Source organism: Thunnus albacares, chromosome 8 (genome assembly GCF_914725855.1).
Source record: "Thunnus albacares chromosome 8, fThuAlb1.1, whole genome shotgun sequence".
Classification (NCBI taxonomy): Eukaryota; Metazoa; Chordata; class Actinopteri; order Scombriformes; family Scombridae; genus Thunnus; species Thunnus albacares.
Genome location: NC_058113.1, coordinates 10604392 through 10626185, shown reverse-complemented (window position 1 = coordinate 10626185; position 21794 = coordinate 10604392). Strand labels below are relative to the sequence as shown.

The following is a 21794-nucleotide window of genomic DNA, read 5'->3' as shown; positions in this document are numbered from 1 at the left end:
ACGGGTTAGAAATTTGGCATTGGACTTTTTGTGTCTATTCCTTAGAAACATCCGTTGAACATGTTGCACAATCTGGTAAACTTGAGCCAGTTCTGTCTTTTTGTGTATTTAAAGTTGACCGCATCATTCTTTTTGTGCCAATTTTCAAAGGCAGTCTTTTGAAACATGTTTTCAAAGTGGTTTTGGGAGGATGTCTTGTAAAATCAGATCACTTGATTACAATGCACTGAGCTTGTAACCCATTTAATAGATTTTGGCAAAGAGCTTACCTCTTAGAGCAAGTTTCAGCAAGCAGGTCTGTGGTTTAGGGAAGAAGCAGATTTAATGGGTGAAATCACTTTGCTATCATATCACTTCTGTTCTGTCCAGTTCATGAAGAGCATGGGTGTTCTTTTTTTACACAGTGAATTATTCAACTAATTATACAAAAATGTATGACATTCATTGTCTCAAAACCTCTGCCTCTGTAACTGCTTCTGCTCCAGAAATAGTTCCTGTGTCTTTCCAGTCTCCAGTGTTCATGTTCACTTTTATGTTTTAAGATCTTATTCAGATTCAGGCAATATTCTTTATTATTGAAATTGTGAGGTAAACATCTTTGTTGGGTTAAAAAGTTTAAACGTAGCATTCAGCTTTACATTACATTTACGTTAAGAGAGAGAGAGGATGTTTAGATTCTTTTGATGTTTGTCCATTATCATGACTTTACAGTATGGTGCTTATTATTTATTGATGTATTTATTGGGGCCATGCACGGTGTTAAACATAAATGTTACCATTTGATGTACTGTACCACAGTTAGCTTATAACTAATTTTCATCTGCAGTCCCTTAGGCAGGTCACAATTAAAACATATAACAGCACGGTAACAAACAGTACTAAGCAAAAAACACACAAGACACATAATACAACTTAAACTGTGGTTTGAAAATCCCTTTATTGATTTGATCAAATGCTTCCTTCCAGCCCAAAGTAAGCTTATATCTCATGGATCTCACTCAATGCTACAGTCCGCAGGTTAAATGTACAAAAAAATTCACCTGTGGAGGTTTCACTGTGTCTAGCCCCACCCTGGAAACAGGTGCATGTCTGTTATTGTTTGCGCTGCCCTATTGTCACCATAGAGGCTGAACGGGACTGTACCAAGTTACTTCCACCAGAGGGGGGGTTGGGTAAGGACTGACCTAAGAAACGGATCTCCCTCAGTTTGATTTTCTCCTGTAGGTGTCAGCCTGAACCATTTCAAAGCTTGAAATGAGACGAAAGGTTGAGGATTAAAGGGATAAAGATTAATATTATATTAAATGCTCTCATCTGTTGTGTTAAATCTATTTTAACCCAGTTTTATGACCTTAAAAAGTTGATGGAAAGTGTGTATATGTGAGTCTGTCTACCCCTCATCTGTGGTAAAGTAGAGTAGGCCATTCACTGACCAGTCACAGAAGAGAAGGGGAGGAGTTGGGTTATCTGGGCGTCTCATGGAGTTGCCACAGGACAAATGATACACACACTTTAACAGACTCACACAGCAGACATTATTTTGTACTTGACAGATTTACACACACAGACTTTGCCTGTCGTACACAATGGAGTGTTTAGAGAGACCTACTCTATACACTTCCTCTCTTCTTTGGAACAAACACTTTGTCCGATGTGTACTTTCACATCCAGGCACAGACAGATTAGGTATTGATTCATAGATTAAAATTCACACACCCACAAGTGCACACAGCGCAGGTACAGTAGGAGTCATGGCAGTGCACTTGCAGGTTTTGAATTTTAGTAGTTAGCTGTAGTGCCGGAGTGGAGGATGGCGCTGCTCACATCTGCTGGTTCTGAGGATGAACTGGAGTACTCCAACCAGCCGGAAGAAGACGAGGAATATGTTTGTCTGCCAAGTCAAGGAAGCACAGAGCAGGAGGAGGAAGAAGAAGAGGAATATGTATGTCTTGCCAGTCATGGAAGTACAGAGCAGCAGGAAGAAGAGGAGATGGATGAAGAGCAACAAGTTCTGTGTGAAGGTAGTCTGCGGTCATCTTTACAATCAAGGGCACACAGTCTTTTTGCCTTTCCTCTTTGGTTCTCACTAGGCTGTGTGTTGGTTTGCCCAGTTGCTCTCACCTGTGTTGTAGTGCGATTCTTCTGTCTTTCTGTCATTTGTCCTGTAGTGATGTGGATTTATTAAATGGCATCTTGTCTCCTGTAGCTCATTCCTGCAGGTGTCGTCCCTCATATTAGTGTTGGATCTAATCCCAACACAGCATGGTTGATCTGCCTGCTGGGTTGACATGTTCAAATATGGGCTTGGCTCTTTGCCCCGGCTCTCATTTCAGTGTTGTGTATTCAATGCCAACATGCTACAGTTTCATATTTGTTTAAAAAATGCACACTCAACATTTGCAACATTCTCACTTGATATTTCTGTCGTTAGCTTGTGTTTGATCACTTTGGGTTTTGTTTGAGGGATGAGAAACCATCCTGAATTTTTCACAGATGTGATTAGATAGATTGATGGATAACAGAGAGACGGAGGTTGATGATGAGGCAGAGGAACGTGTAATGTGAGAGACGTGTACATAGACTAAATGTACAGTGCCACGCAGGAACGAAGGATTCTTCTTCAGTAGACAGTAAACTGTGTCAATGAGACTTTACTACAAAATAAGAGTGAAATGAAGAGAAATTCAGTTATTTGTTTAGTTATTTGTCAGCATTTGCATGTATAATAATATTTTCTTGGACAGAAGCATTAGACTCAGTGCATGATTTTCAAGAATTACTGTGGCATAAACAGTTTTTTATAGATGTAATTAAGATGCTATCATCCAAGGTCCAATAAGGAAATTGGGCTCGATGATATGAACTTGCGTTACATTTTAGCAGTGCTTTGGAGCATTAGTCAGAATAACGATCGCTCCTTTGTGTCTGTTGTCTCGGTGTTTGTTTGTTGTCCTTGAACCTGTATGTTGTCTGTTGCCCAGTAGCAGCCAGGATTATTAGGTCGTCTGTAACTCCAGACTTCTGGCTCCGTCAGCCCCCCTGCTGCAAAGCAGACAGGAGAGTCCGTTAACGGCTTCACATCACAACTCAGAGTCACCACTTGAGAAATATATTCTGAGGGTTTTGTTTTTTTTTTAATTAAGATTTAGCCCAATCATTTGACTTCTGTCTCTTATTTAACCTTTATCTGACATGTTTTAGGTTACTCTCTACTCTCTCTCTACTGTAAAAAAAAACACCAAGATCACCTTCCAATATTAAGTTACATATTAAGTTTTATCCAGGTTACAATACCCTACATTAATCTGCACTTTCCTTTTTGCGTTTGCAGCCCATGTATGACCAAAGTGGATTAATAAAGTAAATCAGTAAGGGAATATAACCTGGTTTCCTGATCTCATTGAAAGAGCAGGAAATCCCAATATTTTTTTAGTCAAATCAACACTCAATTCCCAAATTAGCCTCAAGGGGCTTTTCATTCTGTACAGCATACAACATCCTTTAACCTTAGACCCTCAATTCCAATAAGGAAATACTCCCCCCAAAAAATCTTTAATGGGGCAAAAATGGAAGAAACCTCAGTCCAGTCATTACTTATTTATACAGATTTGCTGGAATTTTATCTCTGTTACAAGTGTTAAGTATCAGTCTGCCAAGTTTCACAAACATGTTGTCATTTAGTCAACCATGTCTTTCAACAACTGTGCCTCCCTCTGAATCTTTATGCTTTCTTTACATAGTGCTAAGAGAAGTGATCTCAATTGTCATTATTGAGACTCTCCGTAAGAAATAGAAATAAGTAGAAATAGAAATATATCTATTTCCATATCTAAGTTCTTCAACAGGTAAAACATACACACGCACAGGGTACTGCAGGTAAACTGGCTGCTCCTTGTGCTATCAAGCATACAATCTCATTACAGGCCAGATAACATTGCATAGATGCATTTTTTTGTGTGTGAGGTCGCACGCACAGTTCATGTGTGTTTTCTGTCGACCATTATGCTGATTGTTCCCTTAGTGACTCTGTGCCTTCACAACTCACCCAGGAGAGACTACACTGTCATTTGTGTGTGTGTGTGTGTGTGTGTGTGGGGGGGGGGGGGGGGGGGGGGGGGGTGTTAATATTTCATTCATCATGATTTTGTCTTTACTGTGTATATGTTTGTGCGGGAAGTGGGAAGGAACTCCTGTATGAATTAACTTTTTGAACTTTGACTAGTTTGCTTTCAAGTAGAATCTCTTTCACACTAAACTGAGATCTCATAGAGTGAAAATGAATGAGGAACATGACAGTGAGAGTCCCTTGTTTAATCTCAAATTGCCTCTCCGTGAAGCTGCTCATGTCATGCAGCCTCATTCAACTTTACCCAGGTAGAAAAGAGCACCATATTTAGTAAAACATTTTTTTCCCAGCAGCAATACACTGCTTGCAATATATGGGGATATGAAAATAGATTGTTTGCATTGGCTAACTCTGTTTTGCATCCTGGGAGGCCTCTGAGTTAGCCCTACTTTGTTTGAGCCTGACATGACGTTTATGTACTCATTTTTTCAGTGAAATCTGAAATAGTTCGATTTTTTTTCTGTGTTGTAAGTGGATGTATCGTATTATGTCACTGTGCCTCCTACCGCTATATGACACATTATGATATGTTTGGTATTACACCTCCAGACAGTGTGACATCACACACTTCCTCTCTCCAGCTGACAGTGTTGACAGTGATAAAACTGACTCCAAAAATAAATATCCTCACACTCTGATGTATCCCAAACAAAGTTATTTCATCTACATTGATGTGTGAATGTGACCTTTAGAAAAACAAATTTACAAGGATTTTTTAAAAACGAACCAAAGACCACAATGCTGGACACCAGTTACTCTCAAGAAGAAGACAAAATAGTTGTTACTTTTGACATGGCGGTGATAGTCAGAGCTCTGTGTGAGGAGGGAGGGAGCTGATAATGAACTTGTGATGATACAGCTGAAGTGAATAGCAGTGAACAGGCGTGGCCCTTCACATTGACCGCTGTATCTGTGTTCAATAATTAATCTTCTGAATCACTGGGCAGGTTGATAAATAGTGGGGCTGCGTGTGATTCAGTGTTAAGGTGTGTATGCGTGTAATATGTGGGTGTGTGCAGAACTTCTTAGGAATATAATATGATTCATGAACCCTGAACAAGAGGGAAGCAGTAAGATGATAGCAGAGGGAACAGAGAAGCATTGTTTATTAGTCAATCAAGTTACTTAGAGTGTGACATCCAACACGTAGCAGTGTTGTGTGGTAGAAACACTGAGAATCTTATATAAGACAGTTAGGAAATCTGGAAATCTTCTTTTAAGGCAGGTTAATATTTAAGATCTCATTCCCATAGTTATCTCACATTATACAATTGAGTTAATTTATTTACACATGATAACTTTAGAAGACAGGATCAACAATATCAAATTACTTTCCTATCCCTTTTCATATGCCATTAGACGTTTTATTAAACCAGCTGAAACTCAGATATTTATCTTGCGTTCTGCTACAGACATTACAAATTGCAAATACATTGCAGGCTCATGCAATGTATCAGTTGTGACTGTGGGTCAAAACCTCAAACCACATTTTGGAGTGGTTAAAGTTACTTTTCTTCCAACAGGACGACCTGTAGTATAATCATGGAGTCTTATATACTGTAAAGAAGAGCTGAATGATTTTGTATTGACACTTTAAATATCTTTGTCTTCCTCTCTGTGTCCGCAGTGCTGTGTGCAGACAGAGTGGGCCAGATGACAAAGACCTACAGCGACATTGACGCTGTCACTCGACTGTTGGAAGAGGTAAGAGCATGCCAAGAAAAATCAGTAAGAGTAGAATAAATGCACAAGACTACAGTTAATACAGACTGTAAGGTACTTTTAGTCAAATGTTATGTGGTCTGATAGTCTAAACACCGGTTGCTTTATGAGACTCATCACAAAGGAGGTTTGATAGAACCACATTATAAAACCTGTTTCCAGGTCCTGATATTCAAATCAAACTGATCCACATCAGCTGCTCAGAGATCAACAGAATGTCAAGCAGGACTTTGCAAATGAAGAGCTCAGCTGGTTTTCTCTGCATAATTAAACTGTGAAAATAGGATGGTGTCATTATTAAATTATTATTATTATTATTATTATTATTAAATGAACCATGGAACTCAACAGCCAGCCGTCCGACTGTTGACTAAACATGTTATTCAGAGATGTCACACCATCAACAAACAGGCCTAACAATGTGAGAAATCATTATACTGACTTCCATTACTGCAAATAGTTTACTTCCTTTGGTACAGTGTGTTAATATTCACTATTCAGAGTTTTTTTTAACACTCAGCTTAACCTCCCCTGTATTCTAGTAAACATATTGTTGATATTGATTGAACTCAGACTTGCTGAATAACAGGAGTATCTGGTAGTCATTTGCACAGGTTTATAATAAGCTTTTAATTACAGTTCAGACGTTTTCTGGTGCTCCAGTGGGTTCACACTCAAAAGAGATTTGTGCCGTTGCGGGCATTACAAGGATTAAGTGTCCTTTTCAAACTTACAGTTATGGTTGTTAGTGAGTGAGGTGTGGACATTGTGTTGTCTCTTCATTTCCCTCTTCGATGGGATGTTTGAAATTAGCCGTTGAGTTTTAAACTTGAATGTCCTTCACATACTATATCATTCCTAGAGGACAAGTTAGCACTGCAGTAATTTTATCGCCATGTGCTTTCAACTGTTTTGCTGTAAAGAAAACTTTGTTTCGGTGCAGAAAGAGCGTGACTTGGAGTTAGCGGCCCGCATCGGACAGTCGCTGCTGAAGAAAAACAAAGCACTGAGCGAGAGGAATGAACTGCTGGAGGAGCAAGTAGAGCACATACGAGAGGAGGTACACAGCGAGAGTGTCTTTGTGTTTGTGTATTTTTTATGTTTTTTTATGTTTGATGGAGGTTGTGAAATATGACATAGCATTTCAGTAATGTATTTATAATTATTAATTATACACATGTCATTCTTAAAGCACCATATTGGTGGCTTAGACCATCTCCTCAAACCATTACAGACTATTATCAACATCCAAAAATATGTATTTACCTGCAGCACATGTATATTTATGCAGGGCCATATTAAAATTAATGGAAGCTAAGATATCAAATCAAACTGAAGTCATCATTTACATTGAAAAACTGTAGGCACATATGTAAAATATACTGCAGGCTCTCAATAGATAATGTCTTAACACATGCAAAATCATTTTTATTGTCTCTTTGGTGTTTGCAGCATGCAACATTAGAATTGTAGCCACAATCTCATTTTTTACTTCCTGTATCTACACATGTAGGTATCTCAGCTGCGTCATGACCTGTCCATGAAAGATGAGCTGTTACAGTTCTATACCAGTGCTGCCGAGGAGAGTGAGGGGGAGTCTACCACCTCCACACCGTAAGTCTCCTTTCATTCGCCTTTCCCCCTCACCTTTCATCACATCTTGTCTTCTTTCCTTATTAATAAAATATTATACAAACAAAAACACATTAAAAACCACTGCTCTATTAATATTTCATAAACTGTGCAAGGCATGAGAGCATGTCCCAATAATTTTAGAGAGCTGATGATAAAATCTCATGAGCTGTCTGAGCTGACCGACTGATTCTCACGCATCTCACGTGTGTCTGTTTACAGTGTGCGTCCCAGTGAAACCAATGCATCAACTCCAACATTTTTCCCCCTGGACTCCTTGCAGAAGAAACTCAAAGATCTTGAGGAAGAAAACAAATCGCTGCGATCTGAGGTACACACACAGACACACTCGCACACGAGCTCCCGCAAACGCACAATGTTTTTTATGAATGTTTAACAGGTTCCAGTAAATCAATGTGCTGCATGCATTACTTAACAAAGTAATAAATAGTAATATGTGAATATTATCTCCAAAAATTGTAAAACTCATGTAGCTAATACTGAACCTTGCCCAAGTTTCCACAAGAATATTGATCCTCACAATCTAATTTTAGTGACATTAGTTTAGTCACAAATGCCAAACAATACACATTCTTGGAGTCTGATGAACATCCTGTCTGTTATATTTAGTTTCCTGGCAGAAATACTGTTTGTTTTCATTAAAAAAAGATTTACTCTGTCTGAGCATTACCTCCTGGTTTTAGGAAAAGTTATTTATCAGGTTGATTAATAATGTCTACAGTGTGTGGTATTGATCAGTATTGTCCATTTATTTTTTTCCTCTCCAGGCCAGTCATTTGGAGACAGAAACTATCTCCTATGAGGAGAAAGAGCAGCAGTTGGTCAATGACTGTGTCAAAGAACTACGTGAGTATTTAACAGACTGGGGTAATATTATGTCACTGTTGTTATTAAAGTGATGTCTTCACTCTCTAAAGTTTGTGAAGCAGCTTTTCTGGCAGATTCTCACTGTTGCTGAACACCTGTTGATTTTCTCAGGTGATGCCAACATACAGATGTCCTCTCTGGCTGAAGAGCTGGCGAGGAAGACTGAAGACGCCTCCAGACAGCAGGAGGAGATCACACACCTCCTCTCCCAGATAGTAGACCTTCAGAAAAAGGCCAAGCTGGTGTGTGAAGAAGACATTAGTCATTTATATTTTTCTCATTTGTGCATGTTCTGTGTGTTCAATGTAGCCGAGACTGATTATTTTAGGTACAATATTTTTCATACATGTTTGGGTTCCTTGCAGTATGCTGTGGAGAATGAGGAGCTGACTCAGCACTTAGGAGCAGCCAAAGACGCTCAGCGTCAACTCACCGCTGAGGTAAGGCAATCTACAACCCATGGCCTCATTATTGCATCTTCTGCAGTGGTAGCTTCCACAAAGGAATATTAATGGTCCAGGAAACATAGTCAGAGAGCTGGTATACATTAAACTGCAGTAACATCATTCTGGAGACTTGTAGTACTACCTACTTACAATATCAATATAACCTGACTGTCTTCAAAACATTACGGCACCACATGTGACATCTATAACACTATAAAAAACACATTTTACAGTAGACCTTCACATAACCATAAGGCCTTCAAACCTGTTGGACTTTGGAATCAAGACTTTATAGCCATTAGATACATATGAAGTTATGGATCAAAATGAATAATGGTACAATATCAGATATCCCACATCTGGATCACCACCAGTACCTAAATAAATCTTTGTAATAAATTCTTTATTTTTTCCAAATTTTCTTCCTTTCTCCTCCACCAGTTGCGGGAGCTGCAAGATAAATATGCAGAGTGCATGGAGATGCTCCATGAGGCTCAAGAGGAACTGAAGAACCTGAGAAATAAAACTCCACTTAACACACAGAGGCGTTTCCATTCCCTGGGATTGTTCCCAATGGTGAGTAAAGGAGTAAAGGTAGTGGGGAGGGGTTACCACCATAGATAGCAACAGCAAATGTTACCAGTGTCTACATTCATCATCACCAACCATCTTATGGGTTGTAATTTTGAATTTTTCACTTCATTATGCAGGACTCTCTAGCAGCGGAAATAGAGGGCACCATGAGGAAGGAACTTCAGATGGATGATCCAGATGTAGAGGAGCAAAGGTACACACAATTAGAAACCTGTCTCACCTTAAAAAGAAAATATAGATTAATGGCTACTTATGATTTGGTCTAACTTCATAATGTAACATTTGAAATGTATTTATCAAAACTCTCAATTAAGCCAGATATTTGTATGATCTCACTTTCTCTCCAGACTGCAACCAAAGCGAGTGTTCCAGACAGTGAAAAACCTAAACCTGATGCGTCAGCAGCGTTCATCGCTGGCCCCCTCCCCTCTCAACATCCCAGGCTCCAATCAGACATCATGCTTCACCTCGGGGCGCTCCAGCAGGGTGGGCACGCCGCGCTCCAACTCCATATATGGCAGCGAGACAGGAAGTGGGATTTTCCTGGACAACAGGACTAGCAGTATCCTGGAGACTCCAGATGATGGGTACAGACAGTTTGAGTTCTAGCAACACATATTTTTGAGTTTTATAATTTAGTGTTTGGCTCTCAATGTGATTGTCAGCCGTTCGGCTCTGTCTTGCTGTCTGACTGTTGACATAAGTAACTGTTTTTTTCCTGTGTTTGTTGGTAACCTTGGTGTTTGTTAGTGAGTATCTATGTTGGATTTCTGTTGGGCTGGAGTTACTAGGCACCAAGAGGATACATTTTAAAGTTTTGGATTCCAGTCATTAGCTGTTGCATTTATTATCATCAGGACTGAGATTTACTAAATAATAACAGAGAGAGAGATGTACAGTGGTGTAGGTTTTTTTCATTCTCAATAAGAATGTTAGATTTGTTTGATATTTGAGTTTTTAAATTCCTGTACCAATTATTTTTATATAATCTATACATTTGCATTTGAGAAATTATTTAAAATATTGAGAGCTTCCCCATGAATTTAATTCTTGTCAGGGTGAACAAATACGTGAACAGCTATAAAAGTCCTTCACTGAAACCTTATAATGTGCCTCTCCAGGTCTGAGGACTCTAACAAGCGTCCCCCTGGCACCCCAGGGACCCCAGGCAGCAAGGACCTGGAGGCAGCCCTGCGGCGCCTGTCTCTCCGCCGCGACAACTACCTCTCAGAAAAACGCTTCTTTGAGGCGGAGAGGGAGAGAAAGCTGGCTTACCTGGCCAAGGAGGAGGAAAAAGGAGGCGAGGAGGGTAGTGGAGACCCAGGGACGCCAACGGAGAGCCTGCTGTCGATGTGCTCGCATCCCTCCTTTGGAAGTGTCTGGTCAGGATACTCGTACACAGCGAGATCCTACCTGCCGGAGAAGCTGCAGATTGTAAAGCCGCTAGAAGGTGATTATTCCTCTCAGAGCCACAAGTCCTCTAATCCTCTACATAATCAAAAAGAGAAACAAAATCAGATTGCCTTGCACAATGAAAATAAGATTTTACAGAACCCCCCAAACAATCAAAACCAACCAAATCCCAATTCACTCTTTCTACATACTCCTCAAAGTTACACTCAGATTGGTCAGACCCAATCACAGAACCAGTACCAAACCAACCTCAATCAGCAACAGAATCAATATCTGATTTGTCACAACCGCAGTCAGTCCAAAATCTTTCTAAGTGCCTCACATGATCTCGAGACCCTACAGAGTAGCTCCAGTCTGATGGAGCTGAGCAGCCAGCAGAGCTCACAGCCTCACCTCGGAGCTCCGCTGGATTTAGTCACGGGTCTGCTGGAGGTGTTGGAACAACAGGAAGATAGTTTGAATCTCCAGCACTCATTTTATTTCAGACACACACAGCCACGCTGCTGGTTTAAAATATAGAGTACAAGACAGCCTGCTGCGCATGTGACAGCCCTACTGGTTTGAATCATAGTTTGTCAAAAAGCCATTTGCACCTCTTCACATTTTTATATTTATATATATATATATATATATATATATATATATATGTATATATATATATATATATATATATATGTATATATATATATATATATATATATATATATATATATATATATATATATATATATATATATATATATATATATATATATATGTATGTATATATATATATATGTATATATATATATATATGTATATGTATATATATATATATATATATATATGTGTATATATATATATATATATATATATATATATATATATATATATATAGACCTGTGCTACACATCTTTTTAAAAGCAGATTTGAGTGTTTTTTTTCTTACATTTGAGAAATTCAACAGGTATGGAAATGTTTGCTATACAGGAATATATATTTTGCATAAAATGCCTTCATGTGAGTTTAGTGGCTGTGAGAAAACACATATAAAACGTTTTATATGAGAACATTGCATGTCCCCTGCAAACACATCACAAAAGGTGAGCACTTTACACTACATGTGCACTACATGAGTCAGTATGTGGTATATTAAATGGCACTTACTGTATTTTTCATTCTTGAAAAAATGTTTTATGACTCCTTGTCTTTTAATAGAGGATCTTTCTATCCTATAATTATTTATTTTCATACTGCCTGAAATGTTTGCAGAGTGAGTTGTTAATATTTTTTCCATCACATTTTTTTTTTTAATCAATATGATACCATTACAAACATAGTGTATACCACTATTACATACAGAGCAACTGATACCCCAGCACTGTAGGGTTGGCTGAAAAATCACTAACTGCCTAAAATGATTTTGTTAAATTGTACAATATGAAGCCTTCAAAGCATTCATCACTTTTAAAGTTGTATTCGTTTGTTAAGAGAAAAATTACGACTCTTGTCACAGAAGTATTTTCTGTTTTGTGGCACCACCTAGTGTTCAATCTCAGTTACACCACTTCCAAAGTAACACTGGTAAGCAATAGTACTAACATGTCTGTGTATATATCTAAACATTACATAATGTTTAGGCAGAAAAATAAAGACAGAAACATGCACATATGACATATTAAAGCTATCCTTTTGTCATAAAGTGAATTAAGAGAAAAGTATGTGGTAATGTTTTATTTCAAGTCTAATGATGGTTGGTAATGATCTCAGTGTTTATTTGCACGACACTCTTCTGGCTATATAACTAAATCATATAGATACACCAGTATGAGTGCAAGATGGTACATTCATGCCCTACTTTGTACTGTCCACTCCTTTCACTCCCCTTTTGTTCGCCTCTTTTCTTCATTTCACTTTTGTCTTTGCACTTTCTGTTCAACCTTACTGTTTCCTTTGTTGGTAATTTCTTGAATAAAATCTTACTAATTTTCTCACCATCCTTTTCTCTCATTCTTTTTGTGTTAGTCTTATGAGTTTGTGTACTGACATCTCTGAAAGGACCTACGTGCACCATACCAGAAAACAACCATTCATTGGACTTGAAATTAGACTCCTTTACAATGCACAAGGACACTTTAATAGCACTCAATATAATGACATTGCCTACAGTGACATTGTCATTCACTACCACATTGTGTGAGTGGGTAAGAGAGTGAGAGAGTCCTTTTGTACTGCATTAAGAAATATTGGCTGTATCTAAGAATATACCTTTGCCTGTCTACCCGTGTCTGTGTACCTATATGTATGTGTGACATGGATGGTGTGAGTGTTTATGTCCAGACGGTGTCCCCTCAGGGGTGTGTGTGTGCATGTGTCTCTACTCTCAGCTTGCTTGTGTATGTGTCTTCATACATGTGTCTGCCAATAAACAGCTGATGTATATTTGGATCTATTTTCACACATTTAAACATAGAAATGACATTTACTGAAGAGATACATTTCAATATGCATACATATGGTATACATACGTTATGGTGCTTTTTTGGGGGGATGCAGTTTGTTATGGTCGTAAACTTTAAATCCTGTAGCTGTTAGCTGAGACATCATCCTATGAAGCTGATGTGATTCAGGTTTGTTGGCAGCATTAAGTTCAGTGAAGCAAGACTGTAATCCCTTTCTTAAATATTGTATAAACACCTTTTGAATAAGACATTTTTATATATTAAATTTAGGGGTAATTGTTTAGACTAATGATATGAACCATCACATTGTTTATTAATTGTCCTTTCACAGCTACAAACATTGTAAACTTTTGTGTGATATTTGAAGTTTCATGAATCACTTTCACCTGTAACAGTTTCCATGGTTATAACCAACACTGTGCCCTTACAGTCACATTGAAAAGGCATTTTAAGCGCATCCAGTTTGACATTTTTTGGTGTTTATTTACTGGTATTAATAATGACAAAAGGTGAAACAAGGTAAGAGGGCAACATAAATTTAGTAGGATGCATTTGTGGCGGAAAGCAGCTTAACATGGATTTAGATAACATCAGTTTTTCCTCTGTTTTTTTTCCCAGGCTCTGCTACGCTCCATGCATGGCAGCAGTTGGCTCAGCCCCATATGGGCGCTCTGCTGGATCATCGGCCTGGTGTGGTCACGAAGGGCTTCCGCACTTTAGCACACGAGCACGAACAGGACGACAGCTGGCAACTGGACCAACCAGAGGAGGACGAAGTCTCATGTGACTCATTTGCCTGCTTGTCAGGAGAGAGCTTGGCTCCCTTGGATCCTCCGCGCTCTACCTCTTCTCCCTCTGTCTGCTGCAACAAAAACGGCATCGCTGACGACAATAGCCAATCAGAAACACTGCACGGAGAAACATACGGGGCTAGAGAGGCAATTCAAGGAAAAGACGGACATGTTGCAAACATGCCCCTTCCCTCCTCAAGCCCAACCCTCTCCTCTTCTGTCCCGTCTTCTTCCGAGATGAACGGGCACGTGGACCTCAAGGAGCTCCAGGCCTTACAGTCTGGCACACTGGACCGCATGCCTGGTGAGGGAGCCTCTTAGCTGGGGTCACAGCACTGCATCCATCCTCCCCACCCTCACTTTCAACCCTGGAGAATGGGGATAGAGGGGATGGGAGGGAAGTGAACAGGAAAGGTGGGAGGGGGAGGGTTTGGGGAAGGCATTCACTGGACATCTCACAACCCCAATGCGACGTCCCCTCCCACACGATCATGCTCATGTGTACACACCCGCAACCTCACGCACCCCATCAGCAGTACCTGTGTGTGCAGCCATCGAACCCCATCAAAACAGAGTACTTGGTTTTTTTTTTGTTCTTTAATTTACTTCCTTCTTAGCTCATACTTTCTATCACTGCCACACTTTGCTTTAATTCAACCAATCACACTTATTTTTCAGTCTTTTGCAACGCCTGTCCTCTTCAGCAAATCTTCTGAAGTCTTAACTTTTACCAGTAATCTCAATCTCTCATAGTGATGACCTGCAGTGAAAATTCTTTTCATGTTTCGAAATCATTCATTATCATTAATCGAAATTTAATTCAGAAATATTTCTTTAACATTATTAGTGTTTATTTAATTCCCTCTAGCAGTCAACACTCAGAAACATATGCACGCAGAAATATCATGGCCTAGGTCCAGTATGTGGACACGTACGTGTATATCGGGTGTTATTAGAGCAGCTGTCCAGGTCACATGAACACAGGACATCCATGGCTGGTTAATATTGGAGTTGACCCAGTAGCTTTGGTGTGGGGTCACCTTCATACACACACACACACACACAATACTTTTCCTTGGTGCAAGTATTACATGCATTTTTCCCCAATGAATGCTAAAACTGAAAAACTATTTAAAAATTAAGTTGTGAAAGTCCCGCATTGACTAACAGAGCACACATCCTTAGCATTTAAGTCTTTACTATAGCTGCATTCAGCCTCTACATACAGTACAGTCAGCCCTACAAGGGGTTGTGATTACTCCTCATCTTTCCCACAATATTTTGTGAAGGAAATAAAAAGCAAATTTGTCAGTGTATTAAAAAGAAAGTACTGACAGTTACCTTCAGTTTCACAGCTCTGCTATTCTACCTCACTGTGGTGGGCTGTATTTTTTCATTATTTCCTTGTTTGTGAATCATCATTCAGTCTATTCACTCAGCACACATGTTATGGGAGATCATGCCAGATTAATTTGGGTGTCATTCTCCTCTTGGTCTAATATCTGCAATATGTGGGCCATACAGAAATAAGTAATTTTGCCCTCAGCGAGAATAAGGATCATTTAAAGAATCACTGTGAAATGTAAATAATATAATACAAATTATAAAGCTACATGTTCTGTCCAAAAAATATGTATACCATCAATTCTTGGAGATAGGATTCAAGTTTACACTGTGTATAATGATTAAATCCATTTCATTAATTAAGTGAATTTGATGAAATGATTCAAAATTTTCTTGAACAATGCTGTTGGCAAACTTACCTAACTTGGGGGGCGTACAGTGCACCCATCATCATTTCAATATAGGAAATTGGGGTGCAAATGTATACTGGTATGCTGGTGCTTTTGCTTTGGGCTTGAACTATGATTATGGGCCACTCTTCTCCTCTTTGTTGTCAGTGTTGTTAAAGTGTTGTTTGGTACCGTTTGTCTGAATACTGACAAACCTACCCCTCTGTTCTACCCCCCTTCTTTCCTCCGTTCTCTCCTCTAGTTAATTTCCCAGGGAAGTGTATGTCCCAGACTAACTCAACATACACCTTCACCACCTGCAGGATTCTCCACCCTTCTGATCAGCTGACCTCTGTGTCCCCAAGGTAAAAAAAAAATTTCACTTACCTGAAAACTTCATTTATTACTATTGTATTTTGATAATGTCCTGTCTGTAGTTGTATTATTTTGTCCTTGGTGTGTATAATTGATATTTGAAAGCGTAGTGATCTGTTATGAATACATGATGGCAGATGGAGTAATTTTTCTCTCAGGATTCTGCAGGTTGCATTATTTATTTCCCAAATAGCACAATAAAGAGAAAATGCTAAATGTACCGTAAATATGACAAATAACAAAAAAGTTAATTAGACCTACATTGGTAACTGGACTTTGAGGCAACCATGCTTTGATGCCACAGCAACTTCCTGACTTTATACTCTCTACTATGTGTCCGTCCCTGCTGTCTGATTGGCCTTGGCAGGTCATGTGATGAGGAAGAGGAAGGGGGGTTGTATCATATGGTTGTCATGGCCGGCGTAGAGCAGACCCATTGAGTGCACCCGCTTGGTTGCACGTGGGTGAGGCGATGCATGGGAGTGCATTCCTTAAGACTGTGGGTGTGTGTGTGACCCAAAATAACATCAATTTGCTCTCAAACTTAGAGGGCAGTGACGTGTGCAGAGCTATTTGAGGCAAATATAGAATTTCAGTACCGAATTAGAATTTCAGTATCAAGGTGTAATGCTCTAGTATTTGCCTCAAGTGTGACCTGTTAACATGTCTCTTAACTAACAACCCAGATTTTGACTCAATGTTGTGCATCACTGATCAAATCTAACTACGTCAGGATTAAAGCATGAAAGTTCATTCTTGACCTTTGGAATTAGGTTTATGGTGGAAATAATCTAACCACAAAAACATCCACCTTCCAGCGTCTTGTTTCAGTGAATGGAGCTGGTTCAGATGTTATTAAGTAAACTTAATCTGATGCTTTGGTCACTGGTTGTCTTGTAATTCCTGTCTCAAATCAAGGCTGGCCTTTGGCATCAGATGTCTGGAATTCCGCGCCTACCGCGAGCCATTCAACACTTTTAGATCTCTGCTGGCACCACAGGCCAGCCTTGAATCAAGACAGGGGTTACAGTCCTTGTTAGCAATACTTGTTAACACATGTTATCATCTGCAGGAACAGATTAAGGTCATGTGCTGACACCTGAGCCAACTCCATCCCGAATAACTGTGAGATGCAGTTGAAAGCTAGGAAGTAGATCTTTGTGCGTAGTTTCTTTTCACCATCTAATAACCAACTTACTGTGTGATGCATTTTCTTGAGGGGTTCTCGATAACAAATAATACAGTGAGTCTATTTTTCTTAGTAAACCTAGATAACGCCTAAACTGATCTGCACATCTCTGTTGCCAAAATAGGAAAAAGGTTTAACTGCTGCATGGTTATATTTTTGGTAAATACTGTCCTTAAAAATTTTAATGAGTCTTGATTTTTAGTATTGAGGCTTGATAACTAATGTCCACCTGTTTCTGTCCCTGCACCTATACTGTTTCTCATCACCTTGCACACCCAATGCCCCTGTTCCTCCTCGTCTTTCCCCTTTTCTGTACCCTCCTTCATCCTCCTCTTCACCTCACCACCTTCAGCCCAGCTGTGGCCTCCTGTCAGAGCAGCACTCTCATCGGCTCTTCTACCCCCACTTCCTCTCCTATACCCTTCTCTGCCCCACATACGCCTTCCTACACCCCCTGCTGCACCCCGCGCCGCCTCTCCCTCTCTCTTTCCCTGGCTGAGTCCTCCACCAACCTTAGAGACTCCACCAAGACCACCAGCACCTCTCTAGGCCTCGTGCGCCTCCTGCTGGAGCACGGGATCTCTGCGTCAGTGTATGATCCGCGCAGCTGGGACCGAGGGTTGGACACCAGTGGTGCTTCGACCCCTGTAGCAAGTGCGCAGACACAGAGGTGCACCGACAGACAAGGGGAGACCGAAAACAGACGGTTGAAGAAACGCCCGGACACACTCATCCTCCAGCCCTCCTCTCTGCCCAACTCTACTCGTTACTGCTCCAAATCTGCTTCTTTTACCACCTCTGGCCCAGTTTTTCAATTCAGCCCTTCCAACGACGACCCGCCATACTACGACACTTTCCTCGCCTCCAAGCCAGCACGTACCATCCTGAGGGAAGTGCTGGGTGAGGCAGAGAGGGAGCGAGGGGGCCAGACAGATGACGACAGCCAAACAGAGATGATGAACCTGAGACTTGTGGACAAACTGAAACGTTTCCGCACTGTATCGCCTCATGCTGCTTCTGTTGCATCTGGGAGTACTCTATTAGCCCCCTTCGGCTCCACTGGACTGGGAAACAGTACACTGGGTGGGGGCCTTCCAGGTTTGAACGCAGGACTGAGGAGGAATCGAAGCTATCCTGCAATGGTAGGAGCCAGTATGGCTATGAAAGACCCAGGAGGGCCCCCCAGTACAGAGATACTCATACCACATACAATGCAAGCCCCACACACAGTGCACATACAGGAATTAGGAAAATTTCAAACAACAAACCACACACTAGTCACACAGACCACACAAATACCACAGACACTACATGCGCTGGAAACAGTGGCACCACAGACGATAACACAGAATCACGTCAAGCCAAACAACGGACTGCAGGATTCAACAAGCAATGATGATGAGACTGGGACATAAATTGGAAATATTGACTATATTAGACCATATTACAACACACAATCTCACATCTCAGAGCACCATACATGCTGTTATTACACATGTACACACACATACAAATGTATTTACAAAGCCAAATACCCTACATAACTATGTAAACATCCTTCAGTATGGAGTTTCCCCACAGAGTGAACAACTACACCCTCAGACTCTACTTAACTTAACTCTCTTTCCTAACAATTATCAGTCTAATCAATGTAAACTGAATGAACCAGTAGTGGCTGACACTGTTACACTGTGTTATACTCATATACTGTCAGATGAATGATGATGGAGTATGTTGCCTTCCTCAGTGTCCATTGTAACTGTATATTGTACGTGCAATATACTGTGTCATATATAGTATAATATTAAAGGCCCAATCTGGAAAGTACTGCAGTTTACTCTCCTTTTCCTTCTCAACCTGAATGAGTGCGCTATTGAAAAAGGCAACACACACATTTTTGATGTACCGTACTGGCCCGAATATAAGATGTTTTTATGAAGAAATGGGGGTCATATCTTCCAGGACTAAACAAGATGTAATCTGATGTTACAGTTACTCTAAGAAAGTGCTGTATCATGGGTCGTTTGTAGCCGTGATGTTGCTAGGCTAGCACTTTTCTGTCATAGCAAAAATGAAGCCTCGGTAAAGATGGCTGCTAGTCCTTAGCTAGCTGGACTGGCCTGTTACCAGAGCCTTTATTCAGCTAAAAGATTTGTAAATCATCAAAGAGCAGGTTAATGCTGATCCTCTTTTTAGATTGTAAAATAGAATAAATGAAAAAGTATGATTTTGGGATTTTTATTTTCTTACTCTATTGTAGATGTGACAATACATCTAAATATGGTTAATTTGACAATCCTGTATCATTAAAAATGTCTAAAACCTTTTATATTCAGGCCACTATGGTATTTTTAGGCCTTTTCATGATTTCTGTCCGCACTGTATTGCACTGAAGTTGAACGGAAGTTATAACATACAGTACAGTGGCATTAGAGATTATTTTCCACCAGCAAATCTTTTTTCTCTCTGTATGTATGTAATCAGCATTTAAAAAGAAAAAGTGAGAGAATCCAGATTGGGTCTTTAATGTGTGCCCTTGCTCTGACTGAATGTTCTTCTGTGCCTAAAAACAGCTAACATACTGTACCGTATCTCATTGGAGTATGGGTTTGCAATTGTTTTGTTTCTTGTTACTTTAATATTTTAATTTGCCTCTTGTTAAATGTTATGCAGTAGAGAAAGAAAATGAGAATAATCTTGCAAACACAATTTATTTGCATCTGAAACATGCTCATTTCTGTCTGTTTTTGTCTCCCAATAAGTTTGTGTGAAGCACCTCCTTCTTTTAGACTCCACAGGGAACATGTAGCACATAAACAGTTCCACAGACCAGGTCCAGCTATACAGACACCTGGTAAAACACTGTGACAACACAGACCTGCAGAGAACAGAAGACCTTCTTTTCCCACTCTTCTTCTGCAATATATCTCTGCAACACTGTCTTTTCAGTACTCGTCAGTATAGAACAAGTTTGAGGAAGAGGACACTTGTAGCGATTTGAGTCTATCGTGACTGAGGCATGACAGACATGACAGACATCCTAATCCAAAAAAACACAAATGGGAGCTGTAAGATCAGAGGGTAAAGTTTACCATCATAGTTATACCCTGAGCTGTCACTCAAAACCAAAGTTACACCCAAATAAAGAGTGGGTGGGACCACAAAGACACAGAATTGAAGCATGTCACAGGTCACAGAGTCACTTTTTTCCCCATCCATATGCATTCATACTGTCTCTATAGAATTTGTTTTGTCAAAATCAAACAAGTTGTGGGTGGAAACTGTAAAGCAATATTAGACAGTATGAGACTTGTATGTTTCTGAATGTAAATGTAAAAAAAAAAAGAAGTGACTTGAAATATCCAAATGTTGCTTTGAAGAGCTTTGAAGAGCAAGAGACTGAGCTTTTTATCTCTAACACAGTTTGTTGCTGAAGGGAAGTTTTGAGTATCACTGACCTAGTTGCAGCGTCCAACCTCAGGAACACCCATCAGACCTTGATGAAGTCTCACGGTTGTCCCACTTTGACATCAACAAGTGGTTGAAGACTCTTGTGCTTTTTTTTTTTTAGCACTTTCAGCAAATCTTTCTGTAAATCTTAAAAGGTTATATTTGGAAAGAGAGCTACAATCACTAAATTCAATACAAACAGAATAGGAAACACCTTTGCCCAGACAAAGTGATTTCCTTTATTATACACCATTTTGATCCCTTCCATCCATCTGTAATTGGGTGCTTGTGATCATGCAGGTGACGTCAATTAACGTTTCGGGGCTCTTAGGTTGGACATGAGAACTGAACCAGTGTCTGTTTTCTGACTGACTGGCAGTGAATGAGTGGTTGGAATGGCTGGCTCTGAAGCTGGCAGTGATCTGTTGAAATCCTTAATGATTAAGGGGTTAAACTAGCAATGTTGTTATTGGGAGATTAATGATTATTAAATATATTTATTAAAATACTTATTAGCAGCACACTTATAATGGAGTATCTATTGTTTGTGTTTAAGTGAAGGACTTTTGCTGATTTTATGTATATTTTGAAAGGCCACATTGAGAGTTTGAATCATTTTTTATTGAACAGTTATTATAGTTACATGATAAACATTTCTGTGGCACTTAGTAGAAGCATTTCCGTTTAAAACAATGGTACTGTTAGCTGTCCACAAGCTTACATTGATGATGCCATTACTTCATGACAGTTGCACATTTTGGAGAGAGAGAAAAAAAAATCAAACAATTCACAGTATTTAATAATGATACCAAGTGCTAAGACTGAAGTGATAAGGAGCTGATGTGAGCGTGTGTGTGTGTGTGTGTGTGTGTGTGTGCTTGTTTTTCTGTGTGTCACTTGAATCATCTGAATGTAAGTTATTTCAAACAGTAATCCTGCTGTAGGGCCATATATTTGTGTACAGTATGTTGATTTAACGTTTATCAGTTTGTGT

The 21794-nt window shown here is 39.7% G+C and overlaps 1 protein-coding gene across 6 annotated transcripts in view; it reads left to right on the top strand.

The window, feature by feature from the left end:
* The window catches only part of LOC122986653 (trafficking kinesin-binding protein 1-like), a 37893-nt gene extending 16325 nt beyond the window's left edge, over nucleotides 1-21568 (top strand). For 2 of the 6 annotated variants that reach the window (XM_044357943.1, XM_044357942.1), the window contains exons 3-16: nucleotides 5754-5830; nucleotides 6792-6908; nucleotides 7362-7462; nucleotides 7703-7811; nucleotides 8269-8347; nucleotides 8480-8610; nucleotides 8734-8808; nucleotides 9256-9390; nucleotides 9525-9601; nucleotides 9756-9995; nucleotides 10530-10858; nucleotides 13881-14357; nucleotides 16049-16151; nucleotides 17703-21568. In XM_044357943.1, coding sequence (XP_044213878.1) covers nucleotides 5780-5830; nucleotides 6792-6908; nucleotides 7362-7462; nucleotides 7703-7811; nucleotides 8269-8347; nucleotides 8480-8610; nucleotides 8734-8808; nucleotides 9256-9390; nucleotides 9525-9601; nucleotides 9756-9995; nucleotides 10530-10858; nucleotides 13881-14357; nucleotides 16049-16151; nucleotides 17703-18765 — 3087 coding nt within the window. In that variant the 5' untranslated portion in view covers nucleotides 5754-5779 and the 3' untranslated portion in view covers nucleotides 18766-21568. Of the gene's footprint in view, nucleotides 1-1534; nucleotides 2022-5753; nucleotides 5831-6791; nucleotides 6909-7361; nucleotides 7463-7702; nucleotides 7812-8268; nucleotides 8348-8479; nucleotides 8611-8733; nucleotides 8809-9255; nucleotides 9391-9524; nucleotides 9602-9755; nucleotides 9996-10529; nucleotides 10859-13880; nucleotides 14358-16048; nucleotides 16152-16528; nucleotides 17519-17702 lie in introns of those variants that run through there. The other 4 variants (XM_044357946.1, XM_044357945.1, XM_044357940.1 and 1 more) reach the window with 4 other exon arrangements.
* The last annotated feature ends 226 nt before the right edge of the window (nucleotides 21569-21794 follow it).